At 39.1% G+C, this 27941-nt stretch overlaps 1 protein-coding gene across 2 annotated transcripts in view; it reads right to left on the bottom strand.

The window, feature by feature from the left end:
* Window positions 1–22980, bottom strand: part of LOC149152198 (smr (Small MutS Related) domain-containing protein) — a 254098-nt gene extending 231118 nt beyond the window's left edge. The window contains exons 1-3 of one of the 2 annotated variants that reach the window (XM_089442988.1): window positions 22156–22980; window positions 21011–21644; window positions 4415–4440 (exon numbers count right to left, since the gene is read on the bottom strand). In XM_089442988.1, the coding sequence (XP_089299114.1) occupies window positions 4415–4440; window positions 21011–21638 (654 nt within the window). In that variant the 5' untranslated portion in view covers window positions 21639–21644; window positions 22156–22980. The remainder of the gene's footprint in view (window positions 1–4414; window positions 4441–21010; window positions 21645–22155) is intronic. The other variant, XM_089442987.1, reaches the window with a different exon arrangement.
* Window positions 22981–27941: the final 4961 nt, after the last annotated feature.

The following is a 27941-nucleotide window of genomic DNA, read 5'->3' as shown; positions in this document are numbered from 1 at the left end:
TGGGACTAGCAGGGAACTGGGGTATTACAACTCTTCACAGCTCAATAACCTTTAGGGATGCGTCGACTACTGCAGGGGGAGATCATACAGATCTTCCATTGGGCTTTAACGAGTCACTGATGGAACAGGGGACTTCTGGTACTTGCATCAGGCAGGATAGTGAATGGAGAGAGGGGAGCTTCACGTTGGACAAGATGGCCTAGGATCCTAGTATTCAAAGATTCTTTCATATCAGGACAATGCTGAGATCAAGGACGATTCAATGGCACATATGGGACACTAGCACATGTTGCAATGACAGTGTGGAGCAACAGTTAGAGAGGATGCTCGTTCAGGCATTGCTTGAGGACAACCGATTTTTAGTGCATTGGAGGAGCTTGCCGGTTGAGAATGCTACTCGGGAGGGTGAGCACATACTTGAGCGTGCAGCAGTGAAGTTGCTTGGGGACAAGCAACATTTGGGAGGGGAGGATTGTCATGTCCCTTCCTAAATTATTTTGGAGAAGTATTAATTTCTACATTTTGGAGCCAATTTTGGAGGTGATGGGGGCCCATTCAATTTTATTAGGAGGGAAGACTTAATAGAAGTTAATTTGATGTTATTAAGTATACGTGGGGGCCACCCATACTAGGGGAATACGCATCCCCTAGTTCGATTTACATGCAGGGGAAATCGATGGTTAGGTGAGGGACACACGATGGAGGGAAAATGGAGGGAAAAGTGCTCCACGAAATCTATATAAGGCAGCTCTCCTCATTTGGATCTCTTATCTTTTGACATATTGAACTCAATCTTAGTTGCTCAAGCTACTTAGTCGGGTTACTGTGTTGTTTAGCACACAAGTGTCTCCGAGCAGAGATCTCAACCCTTACTTCGGTGTACTTCAAGTGCCAACCCTAGAAGGGTGTTCTTCTTCATCTCAATTTGTAGCAGCAGCAGGGAGACGAGTTACAGCAGCTATAAGTCGAGTACCAACAGCAGGGGGGGTAAACAACAGCGCAGGGATTGCGTAGTCACAACGTAAGGCACTCCGGGAAGTTGGGGAGACAAGAGTATCCTTCATCATTTTTAGGAGTATAGAGGGCAGCTACAGACAAGAGGGCCATCCTACACGCAGCTCTAATTTCATCACACGCGGGACTGCGTCATCTCCTCCATGACTACGTAGTGATTGGAGTGAGACACTTTGGGGCAGCACCATCCAGGGGAGTTTGAAGGGCCATTTGAGGAGGATTGCTAGAGTTGGGAGAGCAGAGATTGACAAGATCATTCACAGCAACAAAATTCGAAATTGGAGGGCCAAGCTGTGAAGGGTCAATTTTTTGAGGTTGTTTCTGGGTTTTTTTGGGTTTTGGGCAAGGATCACACTCCTAATTTTATAGAATTTTCTGGGCAGATCTAAAAGGTCGAACAGGGGTCCCAACGCAGCCAACAACTAGAGGAGCTAAAGGGAATTTAGGCCAAAATTCCAAGGTCAACATATGGCCAATTCCTTCGTGGGTTATTTTGAGTATTTGGTGGAGAGGTCGGGGTTAATTTCCCATAATTTTTTTAGCACCAGAGGTGGGGTTTCCAGCAACATCTTTGCAGCAGATAACACAGTTTCCAATGTTCCACCAAGTTTTCGGGACGAGGAGGCGAGGGAGCGGGGATATGCAGGAGCGGCCTATGCAAAAGCTCCCCACCAATTTTTAGGAAATGTGGCAGGACGTCCAGGTCATAAAAACTTGTAAATATAAAATATAAATCGATGAATCATATAACTAAAACAAATTTAAAACGAAAAGCATGACCATTGATATCATTATCATATAAATTATTTGTAGCTGTACAGTGTAACTACTAGTCTACTAACTAACAATGCACAATGAAAATAAATTATAAAATTATAATTGCTTAAAGTTTTAAACTTTGAACCATATTGATGTTCCACTTCCAACTATGAACATTGAATACTGAATAATATAAAAGTCAAGTCTGATACATCAGCGACAGCATTCTGTTCAATGAAGGAGCAGACAAAAGGTTGCTTGGCAATGGCAGTAGTGTTCAGTTCAACGAAGGAGCAAACAAAAAATGAAATGTTAAATGCACATAACGTAGACCGGGAAAGGCTGCTTGGCGATGGCAACAATGTTCAGTTCAACGAAGGAGCAAACAGAAAATGAAATGTGAAATGCACATAACGTAAACCCTTCCCGTTCGGTCAACAAATATTAAAAATTACGATTTTTTTGTTTCATAAAAAATAAAAAATAAAAAACAAAAAAATAAATAATAAATAATAAAAAAAATTGTGAATTTTTTCTAGGGAAACGACCCCTCAAGACCCCTTTTACCTAGGAAACAACCCCTTTCAAGTTTCCTCGCATACCCTGTTTTTTGGGAGCTTGGAGAAACGCCCCCCTCTCGTCCCCAAGTCCCCGGAGCACAAGGGAGCTAGGAAACGCGACCCCGTGGAACACTGACTGTTTCACAAGGGCAGCGCAGGGCATCATTGCAGCAGTTATTTGTGCCATCTGGGCTTGACATATTACCACCTAGGCTTGATCATGCTTGCCATTGAGGCAAGCCCAGGTGCACCACTTCCACATTATTGTACTTTTCTCCCAGACTATAATAAAATGGCTCAACTGTTGGTTATTCCTGGACTTTTTATGGGTGTGCACTGAATGTTTCAATTTTATGGTGTTGTTTTTATTGTTTGCTTTGCATAGCACTATTTTTCCTAGTTTGGAACATTACAGTGGTATCAGAGCATGATCTTGGCCCAACTGTGGGAAAACTAGCCAGAAGATCATGGAAGCTTTATATATGAGTGACGAAGACAAACCCATGGCTCAAGGGAAACCCAATAGGAGGAAATTCGGAGGTAGAATTCATTGAGACGATGAGAGGTTGGCCCAGTTGAGCAGGGTGACAAAGCAAACCCATCCTCACCCTTACAATAGAGACATTAGAGATGTGCAGGCTGTGGGGGTGCAACCATCTACATCTTATGGGGAAAGTCGATCGGATCAAGGCACCAGATCTCCTGAAAAGGAGCAGACAGGACAGAGATGGTTAGAGGGTGAGACCAGGGGGCGCTTTTGCTGGAGGAGACCTGGCTTTAGATACCAAGGTTACCACCCATCAGTGACAATGAAGTCTCAAGGGGTTTCTTGTGCACGGTTATTCGAGAGAAAAAAATCATATTGATCAACGATCTATTGGAAGTAACAAGAAAGTGGCATTAACAATTAGAGTTTTGTCAATAATTTCCCATATGATTACATATTCATCTTCCTCATGATGGACATGAATCTTCAAAAATGTCTTTGTTAGCATTCGACCACAACTCTTTATAGAAAGCTTCCAATTGAACCATCCATCTCTTTTACATAATATATTCTCAGTGAAACCTAATATCCTCCTATACCCATAATCTCTCAACCACATACACCATCACCATTAAATTTACAAGCAAAGTCCATATTGATCATAAATAGGCAACGATAAATATGTGGTTTAGGGAGGACTGCTCAAGTTGAAATATTATTAGGACTGGAAAATACAAGGAAGGAAATTACACATCACATACCTACACAACTGCACAAAATAAATAATACAAATAATACCATGAGTATTACATTAGTTATGAAAAAGGAAATTGCACGTAAAGGATTAGCCCAAAAATCGCACACAAGGCATAAAACTTCTGCAAAGGATGGGAAGAATGCTAATGACCTGTACTTCTCAGAGATATACTATAAATATTTTAAAAAGTTCATAAACTAAATATGGTTGTAAGGTGAACAAAGTCTCAAAAATCAACCATACAACTACCTTTCATATAATCTAACAATTTAACATGCTATTAACATAATCTCCACATTTTTTTCCAAATATTCTTGGTTGGTTGCATATCAAGTCATACAAAATCAACAGGCTTTATCTGATTTAACTCACTAACATCCACATTAGCACATGCTTTAGATTGTAGAAATTAACATCAATAAATTCAAAACTCAAGACTCAAAATAAAACACTTCGAAAGATGCACTAAATTGTTAGATGTAATTTAAATTTTTATCATATATATATATATATATATGAAATGAACTTCATCTAGTGGATCATTGACATTCCATTAAGTTGACCCATAACCATGATTTGTCATATTTTAAGTGAATCATATGTGACCCTTAGTAACACTCATTCGTCAATATTTTCTCATCCTTCTAAGTAATAGACTCAAATATTGCAAAAAATATGTCAAATGATGAAAATTACGTTACTCCATCTAGAATTTGTTTTTCTCTATATTGGCAATTATCAAATTGAATATAATGAGTCATGAATAGAAAAAGATCAAGAAATGGAATGGTTAGAGGTGTGAAGAAAATCCACCATTCTAAGAGTTGGTTACTGTACCTTTTGAACATCATACCCACACTCACCTGCAAAGAAGAAACGACATTTGTTATCTACTCCTGCCATTTAAATTCATAAGAATGTTTGAAGACTTTATATATAAATTACAAGCAAAAAATTTCAAAGGTGACGCACTTTGCACTTGCATAATTGCCCATTGAACTTGTTGCCAATTACACTGCTAATATGTCTTAGTTATTCATTACACTTACATCAACAGTTTTATCTATAACAAAATATACAAGTGAAGAACACTCAACAAAACCAATGCATGACACTACAAAAAAGGGAACAGACAAAGGCAGTTTCCAACTTTGCAATGCACTTATGCAATTGATTGTTTAGACAACTAAGAATATAATGCAAAGGACTTTCCACAACTAGAAACTACAAGTCAATTGGATCTAGCCCAGGTGGTTATGAGGAGTGTTATCCTCCCCATCCAGGTTCAATTTCCTGCAACTAACGTGTTGAGCTCTTAATGAGTAAATTGTTGTAACAGCATTGACAAATCCTTGAGCTTCTACAAAATCCAGTTTACCCTAGGCAACAGCCTCAAATTGAAGGGAGGTGCCCAGCAAGTTTCCCCAAGATGTGTATTTCACGTGATAAAAAAATAAAATAAAAAATAAAAATAAAGAAGAGGGGAAAAAACTACAAGTCAAATGTTCCACAGTTTGAATGAATGTAAGCAAATTATTTATGACAAAGAAAATTAAAAAATGAAATAAGTATAAAAAAAGCCACACAAGAAACACTCAGCAATTAAGCAAACTTTTCCTATTTAATGTCATTTGTAACATAGTTCAAAACCATAAGTTGCTTCTTGTATGTCAAAGGAGAGCTGTGAAGTGGCTCTTGGTCATTGAAAACCTTAACTAGTTTCCTTGAAGGAGGAATTTTTCAGTGCAAATTATCCCTCAAAAGTCTATGAGATCACTTTCAATAGTAATATTAAACAAGAACCAATAAAGAAGACTTATTATGAAGATACATCATTTTCTTTTGGTTTGGGTAACATTTGCTTCAGTTAGTTTGGTGCAGCCCCAACCATTTGAAAAAGACAGCCATCAACATTCATCTACTCTTTTAAGGATGCCTCCTCTAAAGGAATATCATGAATACTACTTTCAAAAGCCTTGGTGTTTCTTTTGGTTTCAAATCCTTTTGTGTGCAAAGTTAATATAAAGTTGTAAATTCTTTCCCCAAAGGCAATTTCTAATTCCCTTCAAAAAAACTATATTTATTTTCAGTCTTAGCTATTAATTTACAATTAAATCGTTCTCAACCCAACCATGAACAATTTTTCAGAGAAACCCTTGGGAATTTTAGGAATCTAATCTCTTAATCTTCTACTGCAATATTTTAATCATCAGAGGACTTGGTGCTGCAAATAGCAGAGGCAAAGTGTTGGACTATGAAGGAGAGTAAGTTTGTCCATGAAACAAGGGTTCCAAATTTTAATCCAACCAATACTATCTTGTGTGCCAGCATGCCTTGTTTAAATTGTCAAAGCTACTCCTTCACATCTAAGTACTTTTGAAAGTAATGGCAGCTCTATCAAGAAATTTCTTTCCATCTCAAACAAGTCAAAAGAATAGGAACTTTGCCACTCACCTAATATATATTGAGTTAGACATAGCTAAAGTATTGCCAAAGGAAATTTTGGAGGTTTCCTGAGCATCTTGAAAATCACATGGTGAACTCTGAGAATATGACCTTCAAGGGTAAATCATATTATGAATATGACTTGATTATCACGGGCTTGTCAAAAGGAACTTCGAAAGGTTAAGAAATAGTTTCAAGACGACTTGAATCTATAAACTAATGAGAAAGGTTTAATGTAGCAATCATGATATCTTGCATGTAGCTCATACTCAACAACCACCAATATGAATATTACATTGAGTTAATGAACAAATACATAGATATGGATATACACACATAGACAAGGATGTTACATTGTTAGTCAGTCCTAAGGGTAGAGGGTCAATGGCATAAGATAACACCCATTGTTCACCATGGGAACAATATGGGGCTTGTTGCCCCTCTTTCAGCAAGGGTACTCCAAAACTTCTTGGTCATGCCTTATAAGCCCAGAGGATGTGCCCTATAGCCCTGTAAAGCTATGTGGATGTGTGTTGTTTGTAAAAGTGACTCTTAGATCCCTGTTGGTGTGGACGGCCATGGCTATTTCTAGTATTGTTTTTTCATGATATGTCTACCTCTATGGCATTGTTGACTTCCCCTTAGAGGGTAGTAACACCCTACCTTGATGGATATTCTTATATCCTGGGATGGTTTGCGAGTATCCTAGAATAAGCATTGCTAGGAACCATGGATTATAGGAACATTGTGTCTAATGAAATTCCTAGAATCAAAGCTCTCTTCCTAAATTCTTGAGTGTAACCCTGTACACTTTGCCCTTTCAACTGGCAAAGAGTTTGCCAGCTCATCATGGCTTGCTGCATGTAAGCTAGTGGATAGAACTATTTTTTGATTGCAGAAACAAATTCACTCCAGACAGAAAGAATCTTACCATGTTTCTTCATGTCAGCTTGGGTCCTGCCTTCCCACCATACCAAGGCCGTAGGCTGGCCAGCTGAATCTTACTCTTGTCTGAGTCGATACTCTGCACTCTGCAATAAACATCAATTTGTCTGATCCAATTATCCAGCTTCTCTACATTCAGCTCTCCATCATATATTGGTAAATCAAATTTAACATCTAATTTAATCAAATATGTCTTCTTTTTATGTTCAGGGCTATTAGGAGGTGTGAGAAAGCTTTCTTCTTTCCCTTTGCCTTTTGAGTGGTCATGGAGGAGAGATTCTTCTTCTCCTTTATCTTGTTTGGAGCCTGATGAATCTTCATCTTTATGTTTCCTAAAGTCCTTATACATTTCCTCTACCATGGACCTCATGGCCAGGAAACTATCTATAAATTGGGGATCTGGTCCCAAGGGACTTTCTTCTGACATTTTCTTCTGAGGATAGACTCTTCCAATCTCCGGGTTAGTTTCGACCAACTCTTCTTCCCCTAATTTAAGCTTTGATCTAGTTAGCATTCAACAACAAAATCCAGCACAAGCTTGTCTAACCTCAAACAACCTAAGAGCTCTGATACCACTTGGGTTTGTAATACCTTCATTAATTAACTGATAACATTCATGAGCGATTTTCAAATCAAGTGGTGATTTTCAGATACCACTTGATCTGAAAATCACTCATGAATGATCTCAGTTAATTAATGAAGGCACTACAGACCCATGTGTTGGGGTGTGCCTATGTTATTTTAAGCAATGAATCGATAAGATTGTGAAATACACAGGCACTTGAAACAATGAGAGGAATACAGTAAGCAAATACAAAAGCACAACAAATTTAATAAGGAGTTCACCCAATCCTCCTGGGCCACATCTCCTAGTCCAGCCTTCAGTGGTGGCCTTTCTATTATGTCTTAAAGCAAAGATTTTACAATAAGGAGCTCAATTTGAGTCTCACTTAACAGAGAATGATCAGTAGGATTGTACTTGGATCCCCCAAGTCTCTGGAGTGCACAAACTCCCCTTACTGAATCTCGACCTCAACTGGTCTCAGTGGTATGAGTCCAATTTGGTACTCAATACCTGACAGGACTACACGGAGAGGTTGCTTGAACCTTTCAAGCCTTCTCTGGAGTTCACAGACTCTCGAACTCTCTCTGTTCTGTCTGCTCGATGCTGCCTTCGCTCTGCGGGTCAGCTCGGCTTCTCTGCTCTCTGCAATTCACTTCCTTCTCTACTTTTGTCCCCCCTTTGTTCTCTGTTTGTTCGTGGCTTAAAGTCGATCTACTCCCTGACTGTTTGTTTCCACTTCCCGGCTCTCGGGATCGCCTGCCTCTGTCCATTGGAATTCCCCTGCTTTGTGTCATCATCGCTGTGTAACACTTCCCAGAGAGGTGGCCACCTGTTTCCCCACGAACCAAGTGTCAATTCTCTTTGAACGGTCGTTATTTCCGTTGCTCCAAGATCGCCCCCAAAACTGGTTCCTTTGCCAGCTCAGCAGTCATGTCGAACCTCAAATCTCATGCACCTCAGTCTATTCCCCCGTCAAATCCGGTCTTCCATCAGGTTGATTCTCCGTCGTTGATCTGGAGCCTCCAGATCCTACGATCTCCGTCTATATCGCGCGAGTAAGTTGCTCGACCGTTACTCACGCGATGTAAGTGGTTTTCTCTCTCATCCGCTGGACGCGTGTCACCCGGTGTGTGGCATCGCGCTGAACTCGGCCAAACCCACTTACCGCTCGAAGTGCACGCCATATCCTGCCGGTTTTGGGCGTGGGACCCGCCTTCTGACGGTTTCCGCACGGTTTCTTGTTTTCCTCGTTACCGAGCGCTCAAGGCTTTCCTTTACTGAGGGTTTTGCCCTGCAATACGCGATTATCGCGTATCAAAAACTGCCTCTGTTTTTGGATTCGGGCTTCCGATTGCCAATTTGCGTCCATGCGCAGTCTCCGTTGGCCAACGGTCAACGCGCTTTGACCGAGGGTCCTCGTTGTTCCATGCTGGCCACAAATTGCCATTGTCTAGGGGTCATTTCTGATAAGCTCGTTATTCATAAGATTTTGAAGCCTGACATGATTTGAAACAGTCATGGAAATGTTTAAGGATCCGATTCGGATTACGGCCTTCCCACTGAAAAAGCTTTTGGAACACCAAAAGTTGGTTTTCAAGCATCGACTAAGTGAGGATATCATTGTCTCACTTGTCCAATCTCTATCCATTTTGCATTGCTTGGCTTTGAACCCTTGAGTCCAACCCTGAGGTACTCAACATCTCCCCTGCGCGTCATCCTCACCTTCCTGTCCAGAACTTTGTCTTCTTGCAATTCGTTGAGATATTCAGGTAACAGATCATCAATAGAAGGCAATTGACTCTGCTCTTCGGGATCTTCAATTAATGAAGGTTCAAATAGTCTCACGCTGCCTGCATTAACCACTGAGTAGATGTGCATGTACGCTGGTAAAACAAGGCGAAAAGCATTCTCACCAATTTTCTCAAGTATCTTGAAAGGTCCATACCTTATCGGCTTTAGCTTTTTACCTTCACCTTGCATTTGTCCTTGCTGATATATAGCCAGACTTAATCACCAACTTGGAAATTATGCTCCATCCGATGCTTGTCATGCCTTGCCTTGTATTTGGCTTGGCTCTTTTCCAGTTGTTCCTGTACTGCCTGGTGAATCTCTTGGATTTGTTCAATGAACTTGGTTGCCTTGTCCACATCACTGTGTCCATCAACTGCTATGTCTTTACCAAAGACAAAATCCAAGGGAGACCTTGGTGTGAAACCAAAACAGGTCTCAAAAGGAGATCTCTGTGTAGAAGAATGTTTTGCTCGGTTGTAAGCATGCTGCACATAACACAAATGTTCATCCCAAAGTTTGGGATGCTTGCTGCAATAGCCTCTAAGCAACTAGATCACTGTCCTATTGACCACTTCTGTCTGGCCATCTGTTTGTGGATGAAAGGCTGTGCTTTTCTTCAGTTTGGTGTCCATCAGTTCCCACAAACTCGACCAAAACTTCCCAACAAATCGGGTGTCTCGATCAAATACAATGGAAGTGGATAATCCAAAATGAACCCATACATGCTGAAAGAACAACTTTGCGATTTGTTCAGCTGTAATCTGTTTGTTACAAGGTATCAAAATACACATTTTGCTGAACCTATCCACAACATATAAATAGTCATGACCTTTCCTAGATTTCGGCAGTCCTCCAACAAAGTCCATGGAAATACTTTCCCAAGGATGAGAAGGAACTGGCAGTGGAGTGTACAAGCCTAGTTTTCTATTGTTGGGCTTGCTTTTAGCACACATGGTACATCCTATTACATGTCTAGAAACTGTCTCATTCATTTTTGGCCAATAACAAAATCTCTGCAGCTCTGCAACCGTTTTACTTACCCCAAAGTGACCTGATATTAGAGAAGTGTGTGCTTCTCGAATTATCTTTACTCTTTCAGTTTGTGGAATGCATAGCTTCCCACAATGATACAAGAGTCGGTCCTTGACATGATAATCCAATTCCTCTACTCGTTTGCCTTGACTTAAAGTTGCATATACATCTTTGAAATCTATATCTTGAGCATATTGTTCAATGTAGCTCTCATGCAGTACTGAATTATGCTTAAGTATAGTGGATGCATTTATAATAGGTCTAGATAACATATCTGCAACTTTATTGTGTATGCCCTTTTTATATCTGATGACTAAATGAAACTGTTGTAGAAAACCCATCCACCTATAGTGTCTTAATTGTTACAATTTAGTTTGGGAGTGTAGATATTGAAGTGGTTGATGATTAGTGTGGATAATTGTCTCTTTGCCCATTAAATAATGTTTCCACTTTTTCACACTCTGTACTAATGCATACAATTCTTTATCATATGTTGGATAGCTAACTACTGCAGAATTAAATGTCTCAGAATGATAACATATGGGTTTACCGTGTTGTATCAACACTGCCCCCATGGCATAGTCACTGGCATCTGTTTGGATCTCAAATGGTCTTTGAAGATCGGGCAGTGCTAGTACTAGCGCTGTACTAATCTTTTCTTTCAAGGTGTCGAAGGCTTTCTGTTGTTTGCCTCCCCACTAAAACACCTTGTTCAATCGTATTAAAGCATGTAAGGGAGTTGCAATTGAAGAAAAGTTAGAAATGAACTTTCTCCAATATTGTGTTGCTCTTAAGAAGCTTTTGACTTCTGTAGTAGATTTGGGTTTAGGCCAATTTATAATGACTGCCACCTTAGAGGGATCTATCTTCAATTCACCACCCCCTACTATATGTCCCAAATAATTCAAAGATGTTTTGCCAAATTCACATTTTGAGAGTTTAACATAAAGTTTTTCTCTTTTCAAAACATCTAGTGTCTGCTTAACATGCTTTAAATGTTCTTCCCACGTTTTGCTAAATATAAGAATGTCATCCAGATATACAATAACAAAATCATCAATAAAAGGTTTGAGTACATCATCCATTATTCTCATGAAAGTAGCAGGAGCATTAGTTAAGCCAAAAGGCATAACCAGCCACTCATACAATCCCTGCTTTGCTTTGAAAGCAATCCTCCATGCATCTTGTTTTGCAACTCTGACCTGGTGATACCCACTATGCAAGTCTAACTTGGAAAAATAAACAGCTTCTTTTAGTTGATCTAATAAATCATCTATGCGAGGAAGGGGATAACGATTTTTTATCGTTATCTTATTCAGTGCTCGGTAATCGATGCACATTCTCCACGAGCCATCTTTCTTTCTCACCAAAACAATTGGAGACCCACATGGTGATATGCTAGGTCTGATGAACCCCTTTTCAAGCAACTCATGCACCTGCATCTTGATTTCTGAATTCTCTAAAGCGGACAACCTGTACATTCCGATGTTAGGCAATGGAGCATCTTGCTGCAAATTAAAATCATGCACTATTTCCTTTTTGGGTCGCAAACCTTTAGGTTCTTGAAACAAGATATCATACTCTAAAACAACTTTTTCTAAATCAGCTTACTGTTTAGCATCACAGCTCTCAAATACATTGGTTTTATCAAGTTTCTTTTCCTTTACAACCATCAGTAAAAATTGTTTGCATGAATTTACAATTCATTTCATCTACCCTGAGTTTATGAGAGTATAATTATTCTTGAGCTTATGAGCTCTTACAAAGTATTCGATTCCATCTTTAACGAGTAGATACTTGTTCTCAGCTCTATAGAAAATAGCTTTTCTATCGTACAAGTAAAGACTTCCTAAAACAATTCCACATATATCTAGAGGAATTATATCTAACTCAACCTCATTTACAAATGCTGACCCAAAAGAAAACTTAAGTTTACATTGTCTAGTCACTCGTAGTTGTGCTTTATCACTTAACCAACCTAATGGGTATGGTTTCTTGTGAGGTGTAGTCAGTAATCCCAACTTCTTTACAATTGCTTCAGGAATTAAATTTACTTGTGAGCCACTATCAAACAAAGTATCAATCTTTTGATGTTTGGAAATAACCTGAATATGGAAAAGCTCATGTCTTTCTCTCTCATTTTCTTCATCATTAACAGATTGTGCAGAATTACTAGTAGATGCTTCAGAATTTTTACCTTTCATACCTGTGGCTGTAATGGTTGTTTCATCTCCTGAATCTGACCCCAAATCTTTCTGAATAGTTGCAACAGTCTTCTTCTTCTTGCCCTCGAACTTCTTAGGTCTCAACTCCGGATGCAGAATCCAACAATGCGCATCATCATGCCCATCCTTTTTACAGTGAGTGCATGAAGATTTTGTCTTTTGTGCAGTATTGACCTACCTTTCTTTCCATTTCTGTTTTCTTTTTTCCTTATTCTTGCTTTCAATGGGCTTGGATGATCCTCCAACCTCTAGGTTCCCATTCTTTCCTCTAACTTCTAGATGCGTAGCTTGAACAGATACCTCATCTATACTAGTGGGATTAAACAAAAGGATAATGTGCCTCATGTAGCTGTGTAGACCCCCTATGTACTTCAACGGAGTCTCAGATGAGTCTAATGAAATTCCTAGAATCAAAGCTCTCTTCCTAAATTCTTGAGTGTAACCTTGTACACCTTTCCCTTTCAACTGGCGAAGATTTTGCCAGCTCATCATGGCTTGTTGCATGTAAGCTAGTAAATAGAATTGTTTTTTGATTGCAGAAACAAATTCACTCCAGACAGAAAGAATCTTACCATGTTTCTTCATGTCAGCTTGGGTCATGCCTTCCCACCATACCAAGGCAGTGCCTCCGAGGCATAGGCTGGCCAGCTGAATCTTACTCTTGTCTGAGTCGATACTCTGCACTCTGCAATAAACATCAATTTGTCTAATCCAATTATCCAGCGTCTCTCCATTCAGCTCTCCATCATATATTGGTAAATCAAATTTAACATCTAATTTAATCAAAGATGTCTTCTTTTTATGTTCAGGGCTATTAGGAGGTGTGAGAAAGCTTTCTTCTTTCCCTTTGCCTTTTGAGTGGTCATGGAGGAGAGATTCTTCTTCTCCTTTATCTTGTTTGGAGCCTAATGAATATTCATCTTTATGTTCCCTAAAGTCCTTATACATTTCCTCTACCATGGACCTCATGGCCAGGAAACTATCTATAAATTGGGGATCTGGTCCCAAGGGACATTCTTCTGACATTTTCTTCTGAGGATAGACTCTTCCAATCTCTGAGTTAGTTTCGACCAACTCTCCTTGTCCTAATTTAGTTAGCATTCAATAACAAAATCCAGCACAAGGTTGTCTAACCTTAAACAACCTGGGAGCTCCGATACCACTTGATTTGAAAATCACTCATGAATGATCTCAGTTAATTAATGAAGGTATTACAGACCCATGTGCTAGGGTGTGCCTATGTTATTTTAAGTAACGGATCATACTTGAAACAGTAAGAGGAACACAGTAAGCAAATACAAGAACACAACAAATTTAATAAGGAGTTCACCCAATCCTCCTGGGCTACATCTCCTAGTCCAGCCTTCAATGGTGGCCTTTCTATTGTGTCTTAAAGCAGAGATTTTACAGTAAAGAGCTCAATTTGAGTCTCACTTAACAGAGAATGATCAATAGGATTGTACTTGAATCCGCCAAGTCTCTCGAGTGCACAGACTCCCCTTACTGAATCTCGACCTCAACTGGTCTCAGTGGTATGAATCCAATTTGGTACTCAATACCTAACAGGACTACACAAAGGAGTTGCTTGAACCTTTGAAGCCTTCTCTGGAGTTCACAAACTCCGGACTCTCTCTGTTCTGTCTACTCGATGCTGCCTTCGCTCTGCAGGTCAACTCGGCTTCTCTACTCTCTGCAATTCACTTCCTTCTCTACTTCTGCCCCCCCTCTGTTCTCTGTTTGTTCGTGGCTTAAAGCCGATCTGCTCCTTGATTGTTTGTTCTGCTTCCTGGCTCTCTGGATCGCCTGCCTCTATCCATTGGAATTCCCTTGCTCTGCGTCATCATCGCTGTGTAACGCTTCCCAGAGAGATGGCCACCTGTTTCCCCACGAACTGAGTGTTAGTTCTCTTTGAACGGTCGTTATTTTCGTTGCTCCAAGATCGCCCGCGAAACTGGTTCCTCTGCCAGCTCAACGGTCATGTCGGACCTCAAATCTCATGCACCTCAGTCTATTCCCCCGTCAAATCCGGTCTTCCATCAGGTTGATTCTCCACCGTTGATCTGGAGCCTCCAGATCCTACGGTCTCCGTCTATATCGCGCGGGTAAGTTGCTCAACCGTTACTCACGCGATGTAAGCGGTTTTCTCTCTCATCCGCTGGACGCGTGCCACCCGGTGTGTGGCATCGCGCTGAACTTGGCCAAACCCGTTTACCGCTAGAAGTGCACGCGATATCTTACCGGTTTTGGGCGCGGGACCTGCCTTCTGACGGTTTCCTGTTTTCTTCGTGACCGAACGCTCAGGGCTTTCCTTTATTGAGGGTTTTGCCTTGCGATACGCGATGCGCTAATCGCGTATTAGAAACTGCCTCTCTTTTTGGATCCAAGCTTCCGATTGCCAATTTGTGTCCATGTGCAGTCTCCATGGGCCAACGGTCAGCAGGCTTTGACCGAGGGTCCTCGTTGTTCTGTGTTGGCCACAAATTGCCATTGTCCAGCGGTCATTTCTGATAAGCCCGTTATTCATAAGATTTTGAAGCCTAACATAATTTGAAACAGTCATGGAAATGTTATCCCTTCTAATCCCGGTGCACCCCCTACCCCACATGTGCCATGTGTCCTCTCCTTTGGCCTTGGCTTTGTATCTTGATAATCTCACAGTTTCCAATGCATTTGCCTCTCCCAAGGCATCATGCTACAGGTTTTGAGGCACAGAAGGTGTCCATTTGATTCTCTATGCCTAGATGAACCATTTGTCTTTCGAAGCAATCAGGAACACCCTCGCGAAACTCTAGTTATAGCAGTGGACCCAATTTTGGGGCAAAGGGGCTTTCCATGTGGCATTGCAAGCAACATAATTTGGAGCTCAGCGATGAAGTGGACAAGGAAGATGTGCCAAGCAGGTGATTTCTACAAGTCATTCAGCTCAACGCTCTAGCCAAGGTGGCATCTTCAAGCACTTGTACCACACGTAGCATGACATCATCTGCAGGGCTATTTTGATGGAGTAAAGGAAGAATATGAGGCTAATATTGAAACGTTGGAGCTTAGTGTGCAAATTTGGAGCCCCCAAGGGCTAATTATCAAGCATCAAGTGTGATTTACTCCAAGAAAGGGTCAATATCCTCCCAATCAAGTCAGTCATTAGCCTTTGAAGCAATTTTAGCAAGCCAATTGTTGGAAACCAAGATAATATTGAGGAGGGGGGGTGAATCAGTGTTATGAACAATTTAAACAATTATTACCAATATACAATATCCTAGTTCATTTACCAATCAACCATGTAAGCAACTCAGAAATCACATAACAACACCTTAGACATCATAATGAGACATTGATTTTTATGTGGAAACCCATAAAGCGAGAAAACCACCAATCTTCTTTTATTTGTTATGCATTATGCAAGCTCCGACCAACAAGTGATCATGGAGGAATTAGATTCCTTCAACCATTATATATTATAATAATTATTATAATGCCATAAAGCCCCATAAGTTGAATTTGTCAAATCAGAGCTTGCCCAAGAAGTTCCATTTGACAACGTTACAAAGGAAATCTTCTAGCCACCTGATGATCTAAGAAAATTGAGAGTTAAGATCAAGTAAAAAAATTATAAGACTACTTGCATTATTAGTTTTTACTTGGGTGTAATCTAACCAAAAAGTATAATTGGGCTTGAAATATGTAACCCTTTTTCTAGTAATGAAAAATTGGGTTTCTTCTAACTTCTAACTACTTGTAAAATAATAACTATTTGTTTAGCATTTTACTCGAATAATCAAAATTTCATCTAGAATGTATTTATGATATTTCTTATTACTTAGTGTTGAATTTAGCGAGAAAAGTGATTCCTTGATTTGTAATTGTGCCTTAATTCAAGGAGTCAAAGTCGAGTTCCTTTTTGTCCATGGTCAAGTTCCTATAATTTAGGAGTTTCCTTAAAAATTAGGAGTGCATGAGGCAATTAACTTACGTGTTGAAATTGAGAGTCAAGTTCTTGATTTTCTAGTGTGAATTAATTTGGGAACTGAAAGCTTAAGTGGAGTTAGCCTCCTAATTTTTAAGAGGATCCGTTTAACTAGTTTTGTTGACCTTTTGTTAACTAGAAAAACTCTAGTTCAATTCCCGAATTAGAAATTCACTAATTTTAACCATTCAAATTGCCTTTAAAAGAAGGAACCAAGGCACAAGTTTAATTGCTATTTTGGTGAGCACGAGTTGGTGAGACCACGCAATAAAAAGCACAAGTTTATGCGTGGAGCTTGTGGGAGGAAGAGTGTGCAAGAGAAGCTTGTGCACAAGATTGATAGAGGAGCAGATATCAATATTCTTGCAGGGGTTTTCAAGCCTAGTTTAAGGCTGAGAGAAGGTTGCATTCTCTTTTGAAAGTGTATTGTAAGAAGTGTTTTCAAAACCGTTTTTAAAAACCGGTTACCGGTCTAACCGGCCGGTTAGCAAGGCTGTCGGTCCAAACCGGCCAAAAAACCCAGTTGGAAAGGCCATTTCGCCATTTTTTGCCCTAACCGGTGAAAACCGGCCGGTTTTAGGCACGCCCACCGTAAAGTTAAAAAGGCATATTTTTCACTGTGTTTCAGGGGTTTTAGGGGGAAACTAAGGGTGTTTCAACCCTAACAATGTTGGCAATTAATGGTAATGTTAAATTCTTAAAGTAAAAGTGACATTTCCTTTAATTTTCATTTTCATCCTTTTACTTAAATTTTTAACATTACCATGAAATGACTCAGGATGTTTGAGAGTGGTTTCAACCTCATTGGATTTCATATGGAGAAACTAGAATTTTAGATTTCACTCAAAATTCAGCAGACTTAATGGTTTTCAGGATTTCATGGTTTGGGGGTAAACAATAAATGCAATCGGAGCTCCAAATGATGAGCAAAACTCCTGCTCTAGATCCCATTGTGTTGGACGATATTGATCCAACATCAAAATGCGTGGAGGAAACTGAAGAACCTGTGTTTGAGGCTGATTTTGATATTGACATGGCTTTAGCGGGGGATGATGCAGATTATGTGGTGGCATCAGAACTAGGATCAGTGGCAGCATCAAGGAAAGGCAAAGAACCAATGGAAGGCACTAGTCATGCATGTCGACAAACTCGTGCTTCCATTAGGTCCACTTCTATTGTCATTGGTGGCATTGATACTGAGGTTGCAGATTAGGCTGAGGCATCCTCAGACTCTGAACCAGATGATGTCTATGTAGCTCCTGATGATGATCCTGTGTCTAGTAGTGGTGATGAACTTGATGATTGATCATGTGTACACTGTAGACTTGTAGTAGGCCAATGGCCTCATAGCTTGCAGCATTGTTTTTGGACTTTATAGGCCATTTAGAGCCTCATTTCTTATGTATTTTGTTATTTTGTCGATGATATGTATTGTACTCGGTGCCATTTTGATATATTCACCTTTACATGGTATACAAATGAGCAAACTTTGCATATTTTGTCTCTATTGGCTTGGAATCATGGTTTTACATCTTAAAAATAGTTTTGCTTCATTAAAAATTAATTATTTAATGTATTTTTTTAAAACCGGTTCGTTTAGACCAAACCAGTCCCGGTTAGACCAGTTCCGGTCAGTGAACCGGTTCATTAGGTGGACCGGTCCGGTCACCAGTTCCGGTTTTAAAAACATTGATTGTAAGTGATCAATTGCTTAGTTTTGCTATCAATAAAATTCTCATCAAGCAAAGGGTTTTCCCAGTTGGGTTCCCTAATCCAAAAAATTGTGTCTTGAATTGCGTGACTGTGTTTTATTTTTGTTCCTATTCCACTGCATCTAGTAAAGAAATTTTGTGTTTATGTGAGAAGAAATTTTATTTCACATTGCTCGTATTAGCAGATCATAATTTCATAGAAATTCTACACTTAGAAGTCCTTCAACAGGTCCTTGTCACTTTTTTTTACTTCTCTTTCAAGATTGAGCATAATCAAACCCCTACACATTGTAACATTGTTTGAGCTCTCTCAAGTTGTAGAACTTAGAAGATATTTTTGTTAACTCTGATCCATTCAATTATGTAGGTCAAATATTGCTTTTTGATGTATGAAATCTAGATTATAGTAGAAGTTTAACGGTATTTACTATAATCTAATATACAAAAGGTGCTGTGGTATGAGGACTGCAAACAAAAAATTTATGATGTTGACTTTTTTAATTTTCCAATAGTTTTTAAACTTGAAGATGAGCTTTGTCATGAGACGCTAAAATTGTCAATTTAGATTTTTCATTTCATCTAATGTTTGGACTTTCTAGAAAGAAAGTGAAACAACTTTCAATTTAACTATTAATATCCTCATGGCATACTTTTATCCTTTTTCACTCCATGGCTAACTTCAAACACATGATAGTCATGCACATGCCTACCATCAACTATGAAAAACCACCTTGTTAAACGTTATTTTTCTAGCAATACAACTTTCTGTGGATATATATAGTGCCTTGTCGCAAGCATGTCCATCTTATGTCTAAACTCAAAATGACAAGTCCCTCAAATTGAAAGGTAACATTTTGGAGCAATGATGTCATTGGGAAGAGGGGACATTTCCTTCTTTACCACATGTAATACAATGTTACACATCATATTTGTGTTTAGCCACATCCTAAAACAAGATTAAGGTAATTGTATGTCACCTGCTAGAGCATGCAATAGTTGACTTAAAATGGGTAAATGGTTTTCATACTGGAGCCTAGAGTTTTTGGGATATTAGTGAATGCTATAGAGACCATTCAAGTGGCATATTTGGGTTACTTCGCAAAAAACATGTCTTTAGAAAAATTGATACTATGTGATATTCCCACTTAGCAGCATTGCTAAGGGAAATATCAATTTTTGGTCAGTTTGAATTAATTTGCATTAGCACTTAGGAAGCGTGAGTTAAGAGGCCCCACATATATTATTGATCAAATGTGAGCCCAAACATTAAAAGATGGAGGAGAAAATGGAGCCACTAGTGATACGTGGGGGCCACTGATAGAGAATTGCAGCCCACATGGGCAACACGCTCTCATTGGAGCGAAGTTGGTGGGAGAAAGTCGAGTTGGGCCCACATGGGCATCTTGGAGGCTCTTTGATAAAAAGAGCAAGAGGCACTCATTTTGGTCATTCATTCATCTTTGTGAAAATTGTCTTTTGACATAACACACTTGAGCAGAAGTTTCCGAGCGGAAATCTCAACCCTTGCTTAGGTGGACTTCTAGTGCTAGCCCAAGGAGGGAGTTCCATCTATTCCGATTCGTACCAGCAACAGAGAATGCGAGTTTGTAGAGAGGCTCGGCAGCAGAAGCGCGGGGATTGTGCAGTTATTGGAGGAGGCACGCTGGGTTGTTGAGCCATGAAGTGATTTTTGAGGCTAAGACTTGAGGTGGAGTCCGGGGAAATATTTTGTTAGATTTTCCAGCACTTTGGAGGAGCAGCAAACACAGCAATTGCTGCAGGTTACGTTTTATGCTTGTGGAGGAGGGCCAAACATTTGGGGTCAATTTTGGAGCATCACTATAACAAGCCCTCTCTGGGTTTTTCTGGGTTTTTAACAAGGACCTCAAAAATAATTTGGCAGAATTTTCTGGGCAGATTTGAAGGGTCAAACAAGGGTCCCAATTCAGCCAGCAGCTAAAAGAGCTAGGGCAAATTTGGGCCGAAATTTCGAGGTCAACATTTGGCCAATTCCTTCGTGGGTTTTTGTGGGTTAATGGTGAAGAGCCAGGGTTATATTCCCGGAATTCTCTACGCACCGGAGGAGGCCCTAGCAGCTATTATTTGCAACCAGAAGTGCAGTTTGCAGTTTTCACTGGGACAACGCAGATATTGTTGGGGGCAGCCATATTGCATGTTAAAGCAGCTGATTTCATCACCTGGATATTGTTAGCTTGCCTTGAGCAAGCCCAGTTGCATGCTTTCTGATTTTACCTTTGTCTCCAGCAATTATATTAATAATATGGCTCAGCACAGTGTAGTTTATGGTGATTTCTGGTTGTTTGATGCGCTGTAAATTTATGTATGTGTTTTTACTATATTTGCTTTGTTTATCATTGTAAATTTTCATTAGGAATATTACATACTACAAATTATCATTTTCCACAAGTCCGAAAAACTTAAAAGTATAAAGGAAGGTTCAAGGAGAAATATTATTACTTGTAGATAGTTAAATTGATGTATTAGAAATGCATGGATGTTATTGTATTTCGTTATTCTTCCTGCCTTGGCAAGCCATGGATTTAATTTTAGGGCACAATGTTTTCCTGTATTCTTAGGATCCCTGTTGTATGGATTATATTTTCACTGCCTGTAGAGAAATTGGATAAATGGATAATTAAACTTTCACAGAAAAGATTTTTACTCTGAACATGATGCCTGCCTGAAACACAAAAACAATTCTTTAAATAATAGAAAGGAGGTAAAAAGAGTTACCTAGCACATCTTTGACAGTAGCCATGTCTAGCTGCAAGCCATCTCCCATCATTGAGTTCAAAAACTCCTCGATATGTCTCTGTTGCATTATACCTATCGTATCTGTCAAGTCCCGTGGTGCACCGGTTCCATCAAGCTGAATTTTCTTTAAGTTTTTCCCTTTATCTTTCCATGCATTGACTGCTCCTTCTGCCTTATTCTGACAAGGCATGACCCTTGCATTTCTACTTCCAAGAAAGCTTGAAATAGTGCCCGTAGCGAATGAAATCTTTTTCTGCTTCTTCCCGTTACTAATTTTGGAAGTATGGCCAGAATTCATGGCTTTCTGTCCGTAAATATCTTTTTTCTTGGGGAGCTCTCTCAGAACTAAATTTTCATTTTCAACAATTTCTCCACACAAACTAGAAGTAGTAGTGTTATTTTCCAACTTCATGAGGACCTCAGCAGTTTTGTTGGCATCACAGTTTGTCCGAGAATAAGCAGATGCAATTTCCTCCAAGGACATCGACGGAAAAGCATCAAGCAACCAACTGAGGGCTTGCGTTTCTCCATCCAATTCAGAGGTAGCAATAGCATCATTGGTTGAATTTGCAACGTTACCGTTCTTCAATGGTGACTTGGTAGCCATTGTCACCTGTGGAAAGTAATCAAAAGAAATCACCTCCACAAAAACCTTCAATGAATCCAACTACATACAACAGTAACATTCTTCTCCCGACAAATTAGGTCAAACAAGATGTTATTAGTGTATCCTAAAGGCAGCATTTGATTCGCTGTCACTGAGATTCCGTTTGTTATGAGCTGCTCTAGAAGCATCTCAATGGGCAAATTTAATCATATGAAATTTTATCAAGACTATTTACGATTTCCAATCAAGCCTAATGTAAATACAAGTCAAAAGCCACAGGAACCTTCCATAACTGAACTCCTCGCTTGAACTCTTACATTATGGCCAATCTCCTTCAGATAGAATTATTGATTGAATTTCTCTTTCCCTGAAGTCCCTCTGCCCAACGCTCAAGTCCTCTAGCTATTGCCCTACTCGCAGAGAAAACAAGCAACTACCTCCCCACCCAACTGAAAAAAAAGGTAAAATAAAGTAAAATTATTAATTTCAGAAGTAGGTCCAGGAGAAACCAACTTACCTAGTATACAAAGTTCCTCCAATCAAGCCTTCTCTAAGCAATTGGACCACGGCGTTGCAATGTGGGTCTTTTGAGTACTAAAATCCACTCCGAGAAACTAACAATCTGTGTGGTTTTCTGTAAAAAAAGAATGAATGGGGCACCTTTTTTGTTCAAGCCCCTGCGTTTGTATTTAATTTTGAAGAGGACAATTTCTCGGATGGTGAGTTATCTCAAGTTTCAGAACGGCTTCAAGTTGGCGAGATCCAGGACGGCTTGAATTTGGCGAGATCTGATTGGTGTTGCAGTGTACTTCCAAGCAGAGAAACTGCTACAACAGCTTCACGAGTGCCAAATGTCTTGGCGACGAGTATGGAGTTGGGCGCATCCCTTTGTTGTATAATTTCACTCGATATTCCCCGTCATTACCAATAATGGGAAGGAGAATATAACTCTTTCCCGGAAAGGAGAAGGGGAATATAGCTTGTCGGCAGCCGTTGTCATTAGTTTTAAAGGCACAATTTTTATTTTAAAGCCTCTCGAGTGTGGTTCAGAGCGTTTGCTTTCTACAGCTGACAATATTTTATATCCGCGGGATGTGAATTTAGGGTGTTCAAAGTCCAATAAATAGAGGGGCGGGGTTGGTTCTGAAAGTTTCTCTCCCTTTTATAGATAGATAGCGAAGCAAGCACTGCGGGGATATGACTTTAGGGCGTTCGAAGCCCAATAAATAGAGGGGTATGATTGGGATCTGAAAGTTTTTCCTTCCCTTTTTATCGATAGTGAAGCATAGCGGATGATTCCTAAAGCCTAAACTTCAGAGTGAAGCATCCTCGAAACAGACACGTCTTGATTTGCGCAGATTATTTAATGATCTTGTCATTTGATGAAACGAAACGTCATATTCGTTTGAGATATTGAATTTAGGTTTTCAACCGATTGGTCAAATGCACGGAGGTTTTGCACCTCATGATATTTTCAAATCTGTGTTCAGAACGAATAAACTAAATTAGGTAAAGGATATGGAGGAATAACCGTCTTGATAAAGGAAATGTGGAAACTGGGATTATAAAATTGGAGAAGTGTTTATATGGCCGAAAATAATAGAAATGGAGGTAACAATATGGCTAGTTGTTTGTTATTTTGTTCTGGAAATTCAAAACTTTACAAATAAACAAAAAAAAACCTAGATAGTGAAGACCCTTATTCAGCCATAAAAAAAGATATTTCAAACTTTAGCGTTAGGGGAGAAATATTTTTAGTTGGTGATTTTAATGCTATAACAGTAAATAATCAATCTATTCAGTTGGGCAGCGATATGGGAGAGGATAACTTAGAGAGAATGAAGAGCACCCTTGGAGGATATCACAAGATGGAAAAGGGAAGGTTTCACACTTGAGCAGAACTATTAGGCCCTTATAGCCTAGATGACATGGTTATATGTAATGGTATGAAAATTGGTTGAAGTCCAATAGTATAACCAGTTAATTTTAGTTTTTAAGGGTTACAGGGAGTATTTTTATTTTCTATTAATATGGTGGGAAAATCTATTATAATTCATTTTTTAAATTAGTAGTGGGATAGCCATCACTAGCTCTTCAAATGAAAGTTGGCTCATCATTGTTATTCAAGAAAAACCACAACACTTGGAATTACCTGCTTGTGGTTCATAAGAGGGTAGGCTTTCACTCCTGCCAGATGCCTCTGGGTCATGGGTCATTAACCTATTTCCTTACATCCAGGGAAGACAAACTCTTAGCTAAGCAAAAACAATTTTAGAGCATACTCCAAACCCGTGAAAATTATATGATTTACTTTAAATTAATATATATTTATGTGATCATATATTTATAATATTATTAAATTTATTAGTTGTTTCAATTTTTTGAGTTTATATGTAGTATTATTGAAGTTAGTATAATCTATTTTGAATTAATTTAAATTTATACTAATTTTAAATGGTTTGCAAGTATAAGATAGTAGAAATGTTAAAGTAACTTCATAGGTTGAGAGAATTTTATCAATCTTAACATTTTTTAATAATAATTTCTTTACAATGAGGTTAAAGAAATCTACAATCTTTTACCTCTTCATAGTATTTAACAAAAACACACTTTTCTTTTTTAGCTACAATGTTATGGTTTTAAATCAAGATTGTGAACCCATGCTTAACCACAAAACATATGAAAGTGGCATATATTTAGTTTATTTTTATTCCATGATTCATCTAGCGCTATATTTTTACATTGTAAGGTGTTCCCTCTAGGAAGAACTCCCCTCCCACTGCCACTTTGCACCATTGATCTTGTGTTAGACGATTGAATTATTGTATGTCGTCTATCTCTGAGGCCGTCTTAAACATTGTCGAGACCGTGAGATTAGTTTGCATGGCACAGGCCTGCATCACCACCAAGATGGTCATGAACAGTTCGTGTGGTGTAACTACCAAACATTGATCTCCAAAACTTAAGGGATGGACTTTTACTACCAATCATTGATCTCTAGTTCGCATGTGCCATTAATGCCCATGTCCTTAGCACAATAACCCCCCTCCAAAATGGTGAGCTTGAGTTTGGTATTATTCAGTTACAAAGAAAAAGACAACTTGCTTTGTCTGTGTCTACTCGTATTCAGTTGGGACTTTGAACTCTTGGAGAAGACCAAGAAACAGCTAAATTTGTTTGCCTGTTGCAAGGGATTGTTAGGTTTCAAAGCTATGAATCCACCATTCTTTCAAATGAAACCTTCCTCTCTGTAAGTAAACTTCCAAGTTTTTTTCATTCCTTATTATATATTTCTGGTTGGAACAATAAAGCTTTTGTGTTGTATTTAAAAGAAGTGTGTTAGGGAACAAGGATTTCGTTGCAGCTTCAAATCCCACAAAGCCTAGAATTTTAGTTGTAATGAACCTCTATTTGTGAAGAATGAAGTTCAGGCAGTTTAGAGACCAAGGTTTAAATGAACCCCTTCTTCCTATAAATGGCTCTTATCCCCCGGTAAAGCCCAAGCAAATGTAACCTTTTTGCATGCCCTATCCATTGTAGCAAAAACTCCTACGGAAGCGAGGGAAAATGACATTTTGCCCATCCAAACCATCTGGTATGATCATAATTATTTTTTATTATAGTTCAGAAACAAGTTTGGAGTTTTGTACAAACATAGTAATACCCTTTAGGCTCAACTGATTTTAATTTTTTTCATTTCTTACAGAAAGGGTCGAGCAAATTCCTATTATATTACTCATTCACAATATTTAAATTGAAAATATTGTTTAAACCCTATTTTGGGTGTCACGAAGTTTAAATGAACCCCCTCTTCTTATAAATGGCTCTTATCCCCCAGTAAAGCCCAAGCAAATGTAACCTTCGTAAATGGATTTATGTTGCTTTATGGTTGCTTTGATTCATGTTTCCTATGTTTTGGCCAAGTGCCTAGTGGTTGTCCAGAGACTTGTTAAATGCCATCAGCTCGAGTATGCACTGTTGAGTGAAGAATTCAAGAATGATTTGCACGCCCTACCCATTGTAGCAAAAACTCCTACAAAAGTCGAGGGCAAATGACATTTTTCCCATCCATACCATCTAGTATGATCACAATTATTATTTATTATCGTTCTTAAACAAATTTAGAGTTTTGTATAAACATAGCTTAATACCCTTTAGGTTCAGCTAATTTTAATTGTTTTTCATTCTTACTGAAAGGGCTGAGCAAATTCCTATTATGTTACTCATTCACAATATTTAGAATTGAAATTATTGTTTGAACCCTATTTTAGGTGTCATGGGATTCTTTAAATCAAGTATTCATTGTGGGCTTTCAAATGTCATTTACCCACAAATGTAAAACCTAAATTTGAAAATTAGCCTCTTTCCGAGTAGATTTTAGCTACATTTTCTAAGATTATTGTTTCTTCATTCTGCTCTTACTAGCAAAGAAAATTTTAGAATCTGTATTTTGGTTAGTGAAATGTGCTTTGGTAAAAAAATTATATTGTGTATTTTGGTTTGTGAAACGCAATTTGGTTAGACAAAGGGAATATGAAACTATGTCGTGTGGCGTAAAACAACCATGTAAATGTAAATTCTTCTCTACTTTAAAGCAATTTGGATTAGTTTTAATGTTATATTCAAAAGAAGCGTGTTAGGGTAAACTTTCAGTTAAAATTGGGAGTGGGTAACCTTTTTCAAACTGAATTCATCCACATTTAAGCTTATAAAATCTCCAAGACATGTGGCAAGGTTGATGGATGCTCTGCATCATACTCCCCCTATATTAAAAAATTTGGACCTCCAATTTCAGAGTCATTTTCCTATGTTTTCTCTACTTACCAAACACAAAAGTTCAATTCCTAAGATAAAAAAATTGGCAAGCTCATAATATAAAAGATTAAAACACGTCAGGAAAGTTTTTATCATTGGAAGACTTGAAAAACAATATGAAAAATTATATTACCCCCAAACTCTAAATGTATAAATAAACATCTCACAATCTAATTAAATATGTGTTGTAACGGCTACAACCACCCTCCAAAATTTTGCCTATGTTTCATTTTGGAGCCTCCCTCCTAAAATCACAGTAGCTCATCTTACGGTGACCAAGGTACTTGTGCCTTAATTGAGCTTTATCCTCTGCTTATGGCTTGTGTTTTCTAACTTGCTTTAATGTCTAACCCACAAGCTCATCTCTTGACTTAGTTTTAACCCGATTCCAGGCTTGCCTTAGTGAACTGCGCAATCCTCGAGGGCAACCAACCTTTAGTCCAAGAATCGCACAGTCCAAGCCCGTAGTGAGCCTTCAGCTCAGAAATTGTACAGAGCCAGCTGATAGCCTGCCTTTAGCTAGGAAACTGTACAGAGCATGAGAGGTAGCCTGAGCCACTTAGCCCAGAAATTGCGCAAAAGCTTTCCCTCAGCAGTTGCCCGATGCATGAGCTAGTGAGTTGTTAAGTTCCCCCAGGAACTACGCAATCTCTTTGTGCATCCATGGCAGCTTTTTTCCGAAAAAAGCAAAAAGTAAAAAGTAAAAAAGCATCCCTAAAAAATATGGATCTATTTCTAGTAATTAGAGTTACACTTGAGTTATTTTTTGAAAGTGTCGCTTTTTCCTATCATTTTGGCCTTCGCATCATAAACCCTAAATCAACCAAATGTATTTAATGGACGCCCCTAGAGCTCATTTACACATTTGATCTTGGAGCTCTGGCATTCCCGAGGAGATCTAGGAGCCTTCGGCACGATCATCGCAGCTTTTCTGGGTAAGTCTTGCTTTTCTAGTCTTTCGCTGCTTTTTCTGTCGCTTTTGTTTGCTTGGCTTGTGAGAGTGTTATTTTACTCATTTTATTGAAAAATTGTTGGCGTTTTGATTTGTTTTAGCTTGTAGAAGTGTTGTTTTAAGTTTTTCATTGCCTTTCCCAAGTGTCGCATGCATAACCCAGTTTTTGCACTAATGGTCGTCGTTGCGGCGGCTCTCTCCATGCACTTCATTGTTCTTCAATTTGATTGATTCCTGCACTCATTTTATTTGCATGCATCATCATTCAATCGTATTTGCACCCACCTTCACTTCTACTTTCATATATGCACGTTTTCATGTTGCCATTAGGCAGATATGGCTTCCTTGGCCCGAATCTATCTCTTCCCAGGTATGCACCGCGCTTTTCTAGATCTCAAGGCTCTGCCTTGGCTCCAAGAATTGCACAGAGGTTGCCAAGACCTGGCTCCAATTGCACACTGCGCAATTCCAGGAGCCAGTCCTGAGCCTTAGTCACTGGGATTGCGCAATGCGCAGTCCAAACCAGCCTAAGCCAG

The sequence above is a fragment of the Pinus tabuliformis genome, chromosome 9 (genome assembly GCF_031772625.1).
Source record: "Pinus tabuliformis cultivar Carrire ecotype Pingquan chromosome 9, CPIR1, whole genome shotgun sequence".
Classification (NCBI taxonomy): domain Eukaryota; kingdom Viridiplantae; phylum Streptophyta; class Pinopsida; order Pinales; family Pinaceae; genus Pinus; species Pinus tabuliformis.
Note: the sequence above shows the minus strand (reverse complement) of the source record. Positions and strands in the feature narration are given on the sequence as shown.